Genomic DNA, 15,256 nt, shown 5'->3' on the forward strand with positions numbered 1-15,256 from the left:
GGGTTGCATTTTCACATACTGAGATAAGGGTATGAAATTGAACTTGCATCTTATAACAATCCAAATCAACTACCATCTAAAGATGGCTTTTGAGACTGGCATCAAAACTTCAGCTCACATCGTTGCTCATCTGATGTCTCAAATAAACTATTCATATACAACCTATAGACATTAGGTCACAGTAATGTGTTCTTGATTGTTTGATTGTTACATTTTGGGTTGTTGTTTTGATTACATGGTATTTAACCTGGCAAACTTTATTACTGTATCTATCTTATTGGCCATCAGGAAAAGTACTAGGTTGAAGAATACCTCTTTGGTCTCCTGGATACACCTGCAATGCCAACGTTTCACTTGGAACACTTATTGGCTTCCCTAAACATTTTTGCAACTACTATAATGAATAACTTAATAATATGTCTGTAATTATTTTATAATAGATTATAAATATATGGTTAGCTAAGGGTTGGCCCTGACCAGATCTGATTTGATTTGATCTAAAGAGTCAGAAAAGGAAAGTCCTAAAGGCAGATGAATGCTCTTTAAGTCCAATATATACATCATCCCTCACATTTATCACAACACTAGAATTTACCAATTCATAAGCTCAAGAATGTGGCAAAAACTTGCCTTCAACTCCAATAGGACACATTCTCATTCAGAATAGGCTTTAAGCTTTAAACAGTGTGGCAACTGCTTCAGTGAAAACCCCAATATGAAGATTATGTACAGATACTGTAGGTTTTGTATATATAAATATGGGTCCAGTTATGGCTATGAATTACCAGATCAGAATTTATAATCTCATCAGCCGCTCAGAGCACCATGAACATGTGAGTACCACTGACAAAATCCAAGACAGTGACCCACTGTGTATTAGGGTTAGGGTTAACCCGAACTTTGAAGGCCTTTGATAAGGAAGAGTGATTCATGTCCTAGAGATTCTACAACTATAGGCTGGTGCAGTGAGTTCAACATATAAAAATACCCATATTGTGTTTAGATTTTTAGTTAAGGACTAAAACAATTTAACACTCTTGGTGACACTTGGATCTTGAGTTCTCCCTATAGTTTACACAATTAATTTTTCCAATTTATAATTACTGGATTTGAATAGAATTCAAGCTGCCTGTCTTACAAATGAATCACAAATATATATTATATTTTGATTATTTGTAGGAGCTACACTCCAGTCCACGCAGCAAATCTCATCTCACCTCTATTATATATGCCACAACTCAACTAATAATATATCCAGTTCTTATAATACAGGTATGGGAAACCCAATATCCAGAAAGCTCCAAATTACAGAATGAAAAATCACCTGTAAACTCCATTTTATGCAAATAATCCAAATTTTAAAAAAGTTATTCACATTTTCTGTGTAATAATAAAACAGTAGCTTGTACTTGATCTAAACTAAAATATAATTAATACTTATAGGAGGCAAAACCAGCCTATCGGGTTTATTTAATGTTTACATGATTTCTTAGTAGACTTCTACTATGGAAAGATCCATTATCTGGAAAACCCCAAGTCCCGAGCATTCTGGATAAAAGGTCCCATACCTGTATATCCATTTCTTTCACTTATAACAGTACTTACACATTATACATTTCTTAAATATATTAAACTGATGTTTTTTGAGAAAGAGGAAGAAGAGACATTTACATGAATAACAGGAAATCCACCATGATACTTAAGCACAAATGTGACTAAAGTTTTTCCCTTACAGATGATTACTTTTTTTTTGTACACCAAAAACTGCACAATGCTGTACAGTACAAATAAAAAAATATTTATTTTGATGGAAGTTTAAATGTAGATATAGCAAGAAGAGCTTATTTACCTCAGTGGTTCGAAAAATGATTCTGTAATTATACTGTATACTTTGGGACCCTTCTCTTTCATCCCTTCGTAAGCTTATGGCTATCGCACCCAAGCGTTCATCAATTCCAAAAAAGTTCTGATGTTCTGTAAAAGAGTAATAGGGAATGTAAAGAATCATTTAGAAATGCAAATTAAATGGGATATGTACTAGTGTAATTGGAAAAACTGATTTAGGTGAAATTACTAACCTTTGCCATAAAAATACTTCCGGTAATATAACGCCCCCAGGTCCTTATATTCCACAAAATAGCTACTGTCCCTCATTCTCTCCCTGGCTTCCTCTAGCACAGATACTGCTGCATTTGGTCCTCTCACTGGACATATATGAGGTGTATTAAAAGCCATTGTTGAGGAGAAGCCCCAGCCTTGGTCTTTTTGACCTTCAATGTTCTCTCCACCAACTTCATTGCGGAAGTAAGGACAGCTAAGAAGCAGTTCATTGTCTTTTCCATCTCCATTGTCTGCTGGTTCCTCAGGAGAGGACAGAGATCTCCTGGGAGAAGAAGTGCAAGTTCTAATCTGGGAGGCTGCAGATGCACCACTCTTCACATTTCGTCTGGCTTCATAATCTCCCCTCAGAAATGGGTTAAACAAGATGCTTTGGACATCATAGTGAGCAAAACTTTTAGGCCGGTGGAAAAAAGGGCCTCCTTCTGGGAGTTTTTCTTTGGCATCCAGGGCCTGAGGCCCTTGGCTGATCCCAGCCAGCCCCAGCAGTAGGAAGGGATCTTTAAAGCGTGAGGCAGAGGGGCTACTGCACCCCTTTTCTGACTCTGACTCAGATAGAGAGCGCCCCCCTCCGTTGTGTCTTTTTCCTGGGACTGCAGAAAGTTTACTTTTGTGAGGGGAAGATCGGGTAGGGGCTTGACGAAACTTACGCACAAAGAGGTCATCGGACTGCATTTCATGGGAAGGACCTCATTGGTAACAATTCATGGCTGTGCTGTCCGAAGTCTTTCTGCATTTCAGTCATGCATGATATTATTACCCTCACTGTATTCTAATTTTTGTTTACTTTCATTAACTCCACATTTGTCTGCCTTATTGCTGGTCTTATTATTTGTTAATGTTGGTCAAAGTGTATACTACATTATAGCATCTTTGTGTTTGTCTTTCACATATTGTGTAGCTGCATTGATATCTTTTGTTGTCCTTTGTTATTAATCTGTAATTTTGTGTCTACACTTGCTAAGTTATTTAATACCTCTCCTTAAAATACTAATGATAAATAATCAATAGTAAAATACATTCTTTCCCTGGAGTTTTAAAACACATATGATTTCTTTAGTCCAAAACTCTGAAGCATTTATCATATCTAACTGAGACATTTAGCACAATGAAGTCCAATTTGTCGAAGTGATGAGGTCTATTTGGTCCAAGTGAAGTCCGAAGCACAAAGATTCTGCAAAGAAACAAAGAAACAAAGAAACTTACTTTTTTATTAAAGGTGTTATAAACTCCAATGTAAAATTTGACATAATAAACAATGTGATTTTAAGCACATTTGTAATGTATATTTAGTACATTTGCTTAATAATGTAAAGTTATATGTAATCACTAGTGATGAGCGAATTATTTCAACCATAGACTACAATGGGGAAAAAAGATTGTCGCTTATAGATTCCAGTACATTTTGCATATTTTTGTCAATTTGAAACAGGTTAGATTCGCCCATTGCTAGTAAACATAATTGTGACAGTATCTCTTTTGTCCTTTGCTTTTCTCTGCACTGCTGGTCTTGACAACAAGTACCAATGAAACAATGCAGCAGAGGGCAGCTCCCTGCTACAATTTACACAATGACTTTAAATTTTGTGGTTAACAGTCATGTAAAGAAGGACAGCATTGTGGGAACTGGAGTCTTGTGTAGAGTCTTGTGTCGAGGTATACAAGAAAAAGGGGGATTACTCCCAAAACATCTGCAGAGATTTCAGTAAACTTAATTCAGTTATGGCACTTTGCTAATAATATATTAATTTGGCTGACTACCGAAGCAATGTTTCAATGCCACTAGCAGTTAAGACCAGCAATATGTTCAATAGCAAAGGACAGACAGATACTGCTTTCAATAATATTTGTCATACACAAATAACTTTTAAAAATGTTGATTATTTGTAATTGACACATAGAGGAAAGGTGTTTAGGATTAAATTGACTTTCATTATGCAAAATGTAATGTTTGGGTTGAGAACATTTTTTTTTATTCCCATTCCAGTCTTTCAAAACATTGTGGAAGCTTTTAAAGGGATCCTGTCATCGGAAAACATGTTTTTTTCAAAACACATCAGTTAATAGTGCTACTCCAGCAGAATTCTGCACTGAAATCCATTTCTCAAAAGAGCAAACAGATTTTTTTTCATATTCAATTTTGAAATCTGACATGGGGCTAGACATATTGTCAGTTTCCCAGCTGCCCCCAGTCATGTGACTTGTGCCTGCACTTTAGGAGAGAAATGCTTTCTGGCAGGCTGCTGTTTTTCCTTCTCAATTTAACTGAATGTGTCTCAGTGGGACATGGGTTTTTACTATTGAGTGTTGTTCTTAGATCTACCAGGCAGCTGTTATCTTGTGTTAGGGAGCTGCCATCTGGTTACCTTCCCATTGTTCTTTTGTTTGGCTGCTGGGGGGGAAAATGGAGGGGGGTGATATCACTCCAACTTGCAGTACAGCGGTAAAGAGTCATTGAAGTTTATCAGAGCACAAATCACATGACTTGGGGCAGCTGGGAAATTGACAATATGGCTAGCCCCATGTCAGATTTCAAAATTGAATATAAAAAAATCTGTTTGCTCTTTTGAGTAGCACTATTAACTGATTCATTTTGAATTTTTTTTTTTCCCATGACCGTATCCCTTTAAGCTTACACAGGTTAAAAACAATTGCCCTAACAAGAAGACAGGGGCCTTAAACTTGGCCTCTATTGATGAATCATGAAATTAACATTTTCTGGACCAAAGCACTACAAATAATGGATGTTTAGACAGAATGCATAAATTATAATTTATGCACTAAACATTATCTTGTTGTTCTTTTTGAAAGATTCATCAAACCAACCAAACACTGCCTGGAAAAGGTCATCAAAACTCTCTAGGAGACTAAAGAAACCAGAATCACATAGAAGAAGCTACAGTATAACATTTAGTAGGTTGAGAATGTACCTGAGGTGCTAATCAACTGCATCAACAACACTGCATAACACTGTCAAAAGAAGCCAGGTCAACATACATTGGCCAAAAAGGATGAGAGTGGCCCCGTTGGAAGGAAAATGTTGACTGAGATGAGACCATGATAGAGCTTTGTGGGCAAAGATATCTGTGGTGAAAACCTAACACTGGCCATATCACATCTATTTTTATTAGTAGGGACAGAGGGTATTTTAGAAGAAGTGGGTAGTAGAAAACACAGTGAAATGTAGGCAAGACATTAATGACTGAAGCTGTGTGAAAGCCAATAGCTTATTAGAACAATGATGCCAAACACAAGCTCAATGTAACACTAGAATGGTTTAACAAAAATATGAATTTCCTAAAAATGGATCAGTCAAAGCACTTTTCTAAATTGTCTGATGTCACGAAGTGAAATCGGAAAACTTCGTGACATTCGGCGCATGCGCAGTAGAGCTGTACCGGTACCTGTTCCTACTGCGCATGCGCCAGAAGACGCCGGTCAGAGCAGGAAGAAGACACGCGTGGGAGAAGATGGCGACTGTGAACTCCGTGGACAGGACCTGCGCAGAGGGGTGAGTAACAAGTTAGGGGCATTTGCCCAGGGGGACAGGTAGGCCAGGGGGGAGGAGGGAGGGGGGGCAACACAGGGGAGGGGGGGAGGGGTTTTGCGCCCTGGGGCTTTCCTTCTCCTTTAAAGACTAAAGATCTGAAGCAGTGTAAAATAACGGCAGCAAATCTGGTGTTGGCATGATGTAAAATAACACACACTTTGTTCAATTCACCATTTATTTTACCCAGTTTTGTACACTGGCTCTACAGAAAATGTAGTTTTTTTTAGTATTTATGCAAACAGTAGAAATATATTAATTATAATTATATTTTCTAACATTAAAAAGGATACATTAAAACACTAGTTTTGAGTTCTAGAGATTTGATATAGAACATTTCAGATTAGCATTTGTTCTTCAGTAGTAAATGGATCCAATGTCTGGAAGCTTAGTATTTGTAAACCTTCAAGTGCCATTTTACTTTTTTGGGGTAGATAATTTTTGAATGATTTACTTCTCTGTGTAATACAACAATAACCTACACTTGCCAGTAGTAAAAAAAAAAACAATCCCATACATTTTTCTTTTTTACTGTCTCTCCATAGCCATAAACCATGGTGATCCATATGACAGTAGAATGTATTATCCATAAAAACCCTGGTTCCTTACATGCTAGTATAAAGGAATGAGAGTATGAGGGAACTGAAAGCAAACATGCTTTATAAGGCACCATATAAGCGTCTTTCTTTCTTTTCAATTATGTTTATTTTTAAATTTTTAATAAACAAAAAGAGTAAAAGCAGGACATTTGCTCATCAAGACATTTGTAGATTTTGCAATAAAAGAAATATTACAGAACAATTCATTTTGAACAAAACACCAAAGATTGACCTTAACAATATTCATCAAGAAAAATTATAAATAAAATAAAATAAGATAAAGTTAAAATAAGATCCTCCTCTCTACCAACCAGTATAAGTGTCTTTAACCTTGTTAAGGGGCATATTTATGATTTCTCAAGCTTTTCAGCTTGAATCCTCCATACTCATGTTGGGTTTCAGGCTGAAAAAGCTTGGCAATTTCAGTAATTTTCCACTAACGAGCTTTTAGGTCCTTGATGATTGCTCAAGCTGAAAAAGCTGGAGCAATCACAAATAGGCCCTATAGAGTTGATTCAACAAGGAGTTATGTGAATACTACTAAGAAAGGATTGAAATTAAACAGAATTAATTTATAAAATGAATTATAGTCACATTGTTCCCTGATGTCTCTGAGAAGTAATGGTTTTGCAATAGAATGGTTATGCCAGTGGTTCGGCAAGAGTAACAAACAAAAAGACGTACGACATTAGCAGATCTATAAAAGTCGATGAATTCCCCTTTTAAAAAATGAACAAACATTGACAAATGAAATAGGTCTAAACTTGTGGTGTGTTTTTTAGTTCAAAGCTGTGGTTTCAGTCAGGAGTCTGTTATGTCGTTATACACATTAGCCAATATACGTGTCTGCTTAGCTGTGGTTTTAGTCCTGTTCTGCAAAAGGCTCATTTTATATAATATCCTTTATAAAATAGGAAGGTCTGCATCTAAATACTAAGGACAAGAACAAATGTGGGCACTATAAGCCAAGACATATTTAGCCTAGGGGTAGACAGTAACTTAAAAGATATCAGCTTGTGTTTGACACGGGGGTGGGACAGAGGGGGGCAGAAAGTCTGTGAGATAGGAAATGACTTAAAGATTGTGGTTTATACGCAGTATAGAGACAGAGGGGAACTGAAATTACTGCGCAGTGAAAAAAACCCCCATCATTAGCAGCCTGTAAAAGCCTTAGAGACTTAAGAGAGCTAGCATGAATGTTATTGTGTTGTGTTGTGTAAGTACATATTTAGGTACATGATTATTTGGACATTAAACACGTTATTGGAGTTGAAGTTATATTATTAATGTGGGCTAAGAGTATAGGCTAATTTACATTCAAATTGGGTGAATGGTTTAGGAACAACAGTACTTTTTATATGTAGGCCCATCCTTTTCAATGGACCAAAGATAATTTAGAGATTAACCAACAAGCTGTTACATGGCCAGGTGTGGGCACTTTACTCATTATATCAAGGAAAATGATACCTATGAACAGTGTAGGTCTCTGTAAAAATATATCCCATAAAACAGTTTATATGTAAAACCCTGTTTCATCTAAATAAACCATTTGCATAAAAATCGACTTTTTAAGTAGTATGTGCCATTGGGTAAAGTAGAAAATTGCCATTTAAAGTACTAAGGGACACCCTCTGGGACCATATGATTCATATACTGTAGCTCAGAAACACACCAAAGGCACATATACTGTATATGTTAGGTCACATTAGCCAATTAAAGGACAACGTTCTGTCTTCTACTCCCACCTTTCTTCCTGAGCTGCATTATTTCTGGTCAGCTGAGGAACAACAAAGGCAACCACAAAATGGTTTCTCAAGGTAAAAGATGTAAAAGGGCAATATTTACTGATAGATTGTATTTTCCGCTTGGTATGAATCTTTAAAATATATATATATATTTTATATATATATAAAATATATTTAAAAATATATTGTATTTGTATTTGACTATATATATATATATATATATATATATATATATATATATATATATATTTTCAAGATTTATTAAGTGTAAAAACCACAAAAACCTCTACTGCAGAAATTCACTAAGTAAAGATAGTCGAGGTCCTATAGAAGTCAATAGGAGCTGTGCTGATCTTATTGAACACTTTTCACCGATTTGGACTTTTAGAGGTTTTCGGATTTTTTATACTTTTATACTTTTTATATTTGGATCTTTTAATAAATTCCTTGACATTTGAGTTTAGGCCTGGTTTCAAAAACCACTAAAATGAGAATGTTGATAAATAATCCTCCACTTATTCATTCTGAAGTTGATTCCATGTGTGGAATTTGCATTTAGAAGATGTTGCTATGAACTCTTTCTCTGAGCTGTCAATGAAAGTGAAACAGGGCATCATTATGCTCATTAGAAAACCAAACATACCCATCACAGCAGAAACATTAGAAGTGGCCAAATTAACAATTTGGTACATCCTTAAAAAAAATGGATGTTGATAGTTGGTGGATCAGCAACACCAAAAGGCCGGGATGACTATGGAGACAACTGCACTGGACGATCACAGTATTCTTTCAATGGTTAAGAAAACTGTTAAAAAAACAGCCAAATGTTGAAAAAATAATGGGATTGCGCTTCAAAGTTCGGGATGCACCAAATCCACTATTTTAGAATTCAACTGAATCCCAAATCCTTTGTGAAAGATTAGGCTGAATACTAAGATGAATCCAAGGAAGACAAAGAAGCGCATGTTGTGTGCACAGATAACATTTTTTGTCTTTTTTTTACTATTTTTTGTGTGACGAAAAGTCACATGATTTTTTGGATTCAGACTCAGTTTGGATTCAGATTCAGCCAAATCCCAAATTGAATCCTGAATTTGGGGCATCCCTACTTCAAAGTGTATAAAGACATTGACTCAAAACATGATTTGAAGGCAAAAAAGTGTAATATTATTGCCTGGAATATTCTTCAACTGACCAAGCTGAACTTGTATTTTACTTGCTGAAGATAACACAAGCAGCAACTGAAGACAGTTATAGTTCAGACCTGGCAAAGTATCACTAGAGAGGAAGCCCAGCATTTATTGATGTCTATGAGTTCCAGATTTCAGGCAATGATTATGAAACACAACAAAATATTGCCAGCTCCCTGCTTTCTCACTAAAGCTCTTGAGTTAAGGGTAAGTGCACAATGGTCTTACTACTCACATTGGTTACTGGGGGGACTTGATTTTAAATGTACTACGAACTTAAAATGCTCACAAATAGTGTAGGACTCACATATAATAAGGGGCCTGTTCACTGGCAATTTTTGTCTTTCTCTTTAGTCAATTGGTTGCAAAAGATATTGAACAAAGTATTGACAATGATCGTACAAAGCATTTATGATTATTTTAGGTTGTCCAGTTACATTTAAGCCCCTGAAAATGGGAGTACAATGTATAAAAATGGCTGAAGTTCTCAAAAGACTTGATTGGCAAATGTATTTTTATATTACCAAGGTTATTTACTGATATATATACTAATACAACAACAAAATTCACATTACAAACTGCTCCATAATATTGTCTACATAATACTAAATGCTAAAAGTTAATTAAAGAATTAACATTGCCTAACCTATGTTTTTCATCTGCTTGTTTATCTCCACCGTGAACCCTTATTTATCAAACTGGCATACAGAAATGGTTTATGTTATTATTATTATTATTATGTCTCATGTAACAAACAATGTGCATTTTACTAGCAACATATTTAGCAAAACAGCATGAGATTAGCACATATTGGTAGCAACCTTTAAGCAATACTTAACTGGGACTGTCATATAAAACTAGATACTTAACAGGCAATTGAAATGTCTGTAGAGTTATAGGATTTTTACTTTTTGTGTGTGTTGTTCTTTGACTGGTCAGTTTATTAGGTGAGCCAAAAACTAGCCAAAAATATTGCAAAAAACACACGTTCCTCTATTGCCACTCCCTGCAATAGATTTTATCACTTTTTGTCTACATTGTTTTAGCGCAGTCAAGATTAATCTTGTCTGTGACATTGGGCCGCCCAATTAAAGTCATGTTTTCCATTCAGTGGGAATCACAATTAACAAGTAATCAAGGATACTGCCTAGCTATATCTTCCCAAAATATATATATTTTTTTTTTTTTGAAAATATTTTATTTGATTTTCATGTTAAACAAATGATAACAGTATGACAGCAACTTTTATGCAGATGAAAACCAAGTTATAATCGATACAATGGCATAAAATTATTAAAACCCAAATATATTATTAATATTGTTTGTATAGTGCTGACATTAGTGCCCTTATATTTCTGCATTTTACAGAGAATATTCAAAATAAAATATTTATAAAGATACAGACTAGTTGCACCTTAATCAGATTAACAGAAATATTGTGTTGGGGTCTTTTTAATGCGACATGAAAACAAAGATAACATAATATATGTACAATATTAAATAGTATTTAAGATGTTGCTATTTTTTTTCATGGGCATACTTTTTTATTAGAATGGAGCAGAGAAAATAATCTAAAAATACTTACAAATAGGTTATGCACTGCTGATATTTCACACTTTGGCTTGTAAATCAGTAAATTCTAGAGCATATGTTACTGTTTTCATTATCATTCAGCGCTCAGTCAGCTAAAAATGCCTACATATTTTTTAGCCCATTAACAATGTTTTTTTTTTCTAAAGGGCTGAAATCTTTCAGCTGATGATAAAATACTGAAACGTATTATTGAGCATCAGTGGAAGTATTCATCCCTACAAGCCCCGGGCAATTAACGTTGCAGTCTCTCGAATTCCATTTGACTTCTCTTTTTCTGCTTTTTTTTTTGTAGGTAAACAACTGGAAATAACCATCGTTGAGCATGGCAGATAATCCAACAAAATGCTGAGTTTTTTCAAAAGAATCAATTGCATGATTTTAAAAATGACTATTTATGAAATCATTCTCTTTAACTCAAATAAAAATAAAGAATGACGATTACTATGTTCCTTTTCTAAAAGCTATTCTGGTACCTAGAAATGGGGCTGAACGCCACGGGCATCTTTCGTCGGATCATTTTGCGGCGACAAAACGCAGGAGACAAGTCGGATGTTGCAGGCGTCAAAATGTAATGGGAGTGAACGAAAAGTTGCGGGTTAAAAACTCTGTGGGACATTCACTAAGATTCGTAGTTTCGCCAGTGCTCAGCAAATTTACTAAAATCCAAAGTTGCGCTCAGGGGTAGCGTAAGGTTGCAAAGTTGCGCTAGTGCTGATTCGCGAAGCGAAGTTACGCTAGCGATGGTTAATTTGCATACGGCGCCAAATTCACATTTCAATGGAGGAATATGTAGCAGCACTACAAATGCCTGGGAAACCTTCAAAACAGCAAATAAAATGTTTATTTTGCCCTACACATGTGCCCACTGTATAGTTAAGTTGCCATGAGTCAGGAAATGTAGGGGGGAAGGAGGGGAGCCCCAAAAAAAATTTTGATCTTTTTCAGCCTATCACCCATAATATAGAAAAAACCCCAGCGTTTTTTGGGACTTAGAAAAAATTTTAACTTTTTTGAAGCAATCCCTATCTACTCTATTGCGCTTCGCCTGGTCTGAGGTGGCGAAGGAAGTCTAGCGTAAAAGGTAGCGTTCAGTACAATGCGCGCGTTAGTGAATTTGTGTAGTTACGTCCGTTGCGCAAATTCGCCAGGCGTAAGGGTGCGAAGTTACACTAGCGAAGTTACGCCAGCGTCCGTTAGTGAATTTGCAAAGTAACGAAAATGCCCAATGCTAGCGAATTGACGCTAGCGTTAGGTGCTTCGGCGCATAGTGAATTTTCCCCTCTATTCCATCCAACACGACACAACTGAAAGCTGCGTCTTGGTCCGACAGTGTGTAGTTTTTACCTGTGACTTTTCATTCAGTCCCATTATATTTCGACACCTGCCTCCTGCGTTTTGTCACCGCGACACAATCCAACGAAAGACGCCTGTGGAGTTCAGCCCATAGACATTGTTAGTTAATAAGTGTTAAATACCCTACATGTGATTCCTTACTCAATGCAGATGAGATGTATTGATTCACAAGATATGATCACATAATATATATATATATATATATGGGGACAATACAAAAAAACCTCTGGGGTTAACTTTTTGATAATTTTTGAATGAATTCTTGCAATTGGAATACAGAAGATTTCATTGGCAGCTGCAAACAGAATTGTTACTGTAAGAGCTGAAAGGCTGTGGAATGCAGTCCCTGAAGGGGTCAAGCAGCTGACACAATGGCTTCAAGAAGGGCTTGGATGCCTTTTTAGAAATGCAGAACTACTGGTACTACTACTAGTTTTTATTGTAGAACACAAATCTGAAGTCAAGGAGAATTTTGCCTCTTTGAAGCAAAGTGTTTCTCTTTTTATTTCTTCCTCTGAGGCCTCTTAAAGGTATTGGGTAAAGAAGAGGCTGAACAATCTGAGGTAGTTGCATTTAATAATACGTAGAAATTCACGAAATTCTCGTTGAGGTGAAATGGGACAAATTTGCCCATCACTAGCAATGGCTAATGTAATTGTAAATGGTTGAAAGGCAACCTTATCCTATTGGCTTGCAAACATAGGTTTGTTCTCAGCTTCATTAGAACCAATACACCACAACTACCCAACAATATGTCATGTGGCCAATGGACCTAAAATATGGCCTAAAACATATAGGAGACCAAACAACAATTACTTTATTTTCTATGAGTAAAGTACTGTGTATCCTGTAACCCTAACCTGCTACCAGTTCTCATGTGGAATAACTGTTGGATCTGTGGTATCAGCTATTAGTAGTGAATACGTTTGGGTAAAGCATTTGTTAATAATCAGGGATTTGCAGCTGTTGTTGAAGAACAATTCTTTGAACATAGATAGCTAAAGCATTTAAATACATTATAACACACAATACCTACAGTATGCTTCTATATTTTCTAATACAATACAACGAAAATGTTTTGAAATATCATTAGCGAGTAAAAGATTTTTCTAAATGTCTTACTTCTTTGCCCTTGTACAATTGCATTTCTACTGCAGACATGGACACATAGTTTGTGAGACTTGAGTGTTTACGAAAACAACATTAATAGTCAAATCCAGGTTACATTCATTTTGTATGGCGTTTAATGACACATGCGCTTTAATTAAAGCCACCATTAATCAGCGAGCGTGAGATGCCTAAAGAGAGTGCTCATAATAAACGCTCATAATAAAGGGGAAGTGAAAGAGGAAGACAGTGAAAGAAGCAATAGGAAAGTGGGAGGGAGATGATGGGGGTTGACAATAATGTGCAGTGAACAGTGAAGCCTCTGTATTATTAGGAATCACTCCCCCTACATTGCCCTTTACTCCATTACTTACCCTTTTACCCACCGTACAACGCTCACTCTCAGTGACATCAGGACCAAACGTTTTTCACATAATAAAACCAGTAGCTAAGCCATGAAAAGGAACCGAGAGGCCACAGACAGTAAATAATGAGACAATAATCTTTGTACAAAACTAGAGATTCCATCTGCATGACCCACAATGCACTGGATAAATATATATAATACTGTAGTGAGGTCACATGATACTCAAGTAACATCTGTCTCTTTCCCCATTAGTCTCACGTCTCTTTACTCTCTGGTTACCCTCCATATGTTCATGAAATGATCCCCCCATATTTCTCTCTCCTATTCAAAAACACACTGCACATCATCTGCCCAACTGTCACTTCCTCTGTCTCTTTCTCATCTGCACAATCTTTTCTTCTGTCCTCCAAGCAGAAAGGAGAAAGGCAGCCAGTGGCCAGAGATAGAGTGAGAGAGAGAGTGTGAGAAATAGAGAGAGAGAGTGAGAGATAGAGAGTGAGAAATAGAGAGAGAGAGAGTAAGAGAGAGAGTGAGAGAGAGAGTGAGTGAGAGAGAGTGAGAGAAAGAGTGTGAGAAATAGAGAGTGAGAGAGAGATAGAGATAGCAAATTTACTAAAGCGCGAATCGGCTAACGCTAGCGTAAATTCGCAAGTGTGACGTCATTTTGTTACTTCGCTGATTTACTACAGGTGCTGGCGTCAATTTGCTAGCGAAGTGGACCTACTCTAGCGTAACTTCGCTTTGCCTGATGAAGTAACGTTAGCTCAACTTCAATACCGTTTGCCTCCCCGAGCGCAACTTCGCATTTTAGTGAATTAGCGTAGTGCTGGCGAAACTACACATGGCGAAGTGCGGCAAAGTACGGCGAAGCTGTCGCTGGTGCAACTTTGGATCTTAGTGAATTTGCCCCATAGAGAGAGAGAGAAAGAGAGAGAGTGAGAGAGAGAGAGAGAGAGAGAGAGAGAGAGAGAGAAAGAGAGGGCAGGAGTAATGGAAATGTGTGAGAGGGGCATATAGAAAAGGAGTTGAGAGATGATTTCTCAGAAATGGAAATGAACATATAAACAGCAGGGAATTCAAAGCACGTGCCCCCGTCACACACACAAAACAGGCAGTTGCTAGAGACAGATTTACAGTAGATCCCGGCCTGACGGTATAATATTAACTTCACTCACAAGCCACTAATAATTGTGCTGAAATCATTGAGGGGCAATCACAATGCTGTGCCCCATTAGTGTAAAGCTGTTGGGGTGATTTCAGCAGAAGAGGGTTGAGATGATGTGACACCCGCTGCGCTGAATGTAATTACCCACCACAGGCTTTACTGCACACACAGCCAGTGTAGAACATACACAATAAGAAGGACACACACAATGTAACACAATGTAACACAAGCGGTTGGAAAATGTTCCAGTGAGTGGAACAGCAGACGTTACAGACAAACGGGATCATTGAAACATTACACACACTATACACAAAGTATAAACAGTGAGATAATATCCAAACTGATCATTGAGCAACTGTCATTTACCTCTGGAATCCTCCTCACTGTCACCCTCAGCTCCCGTCAACCTCCCTTTCTCTGTAACAGCTGCAACTGCTGCTTCTCTCTCTCTCTCTGTCAGTTTCCTCCCATC

General features: G+C 36.9%; 1 protein-coding gene across 1 annotated transcript in view; it reads right to left on the minus strand.

The window, feature by feature from the left end:
* Nucleotides 1-15,256, minus strand: part of sipa1.S (signal-induced proliferation-associated 1 S homeolog) — a 29,311-nt gene extending 14,055 nt beyond the window's left edge. Inside the window, exons 1-3 of the mRNA XM_041591557.1 lie at nucleotides 15,151-15,256; nucleotides 2,079-3,292; nucleotides 1,850-1,974 (exon numbers count right to left, since the gene is read on the minus strand). Coding sequence (XP_041447491.1) covers nucleotides 1,850-1,974; nucleotides 2,079-2,793 — 840 coding nt within the window. The 5' untranslated portion in view covers nucleotides 2,794-3,292; nucleotides 15,151-15,256. The remainder of the gene's footprint in view (nucleotides 1-1,849; nucleotides 1,975-2,078; nucleotides 3,293-15,150) is intronic.

Source organism: Xenopus laevis, chromosome 4S (genome assembly GCF_017654675.1).
Source record: "Xenopus laevis strain J_2021 chromosome 4S, Xenopus_laevis_v10.1, whole genome shotgun sequence".
NCBI lineage: Eukaryota > Metazoa > Chordata > Amphibia > Anura > Pipidae > Xenopus > Xenopus laevis.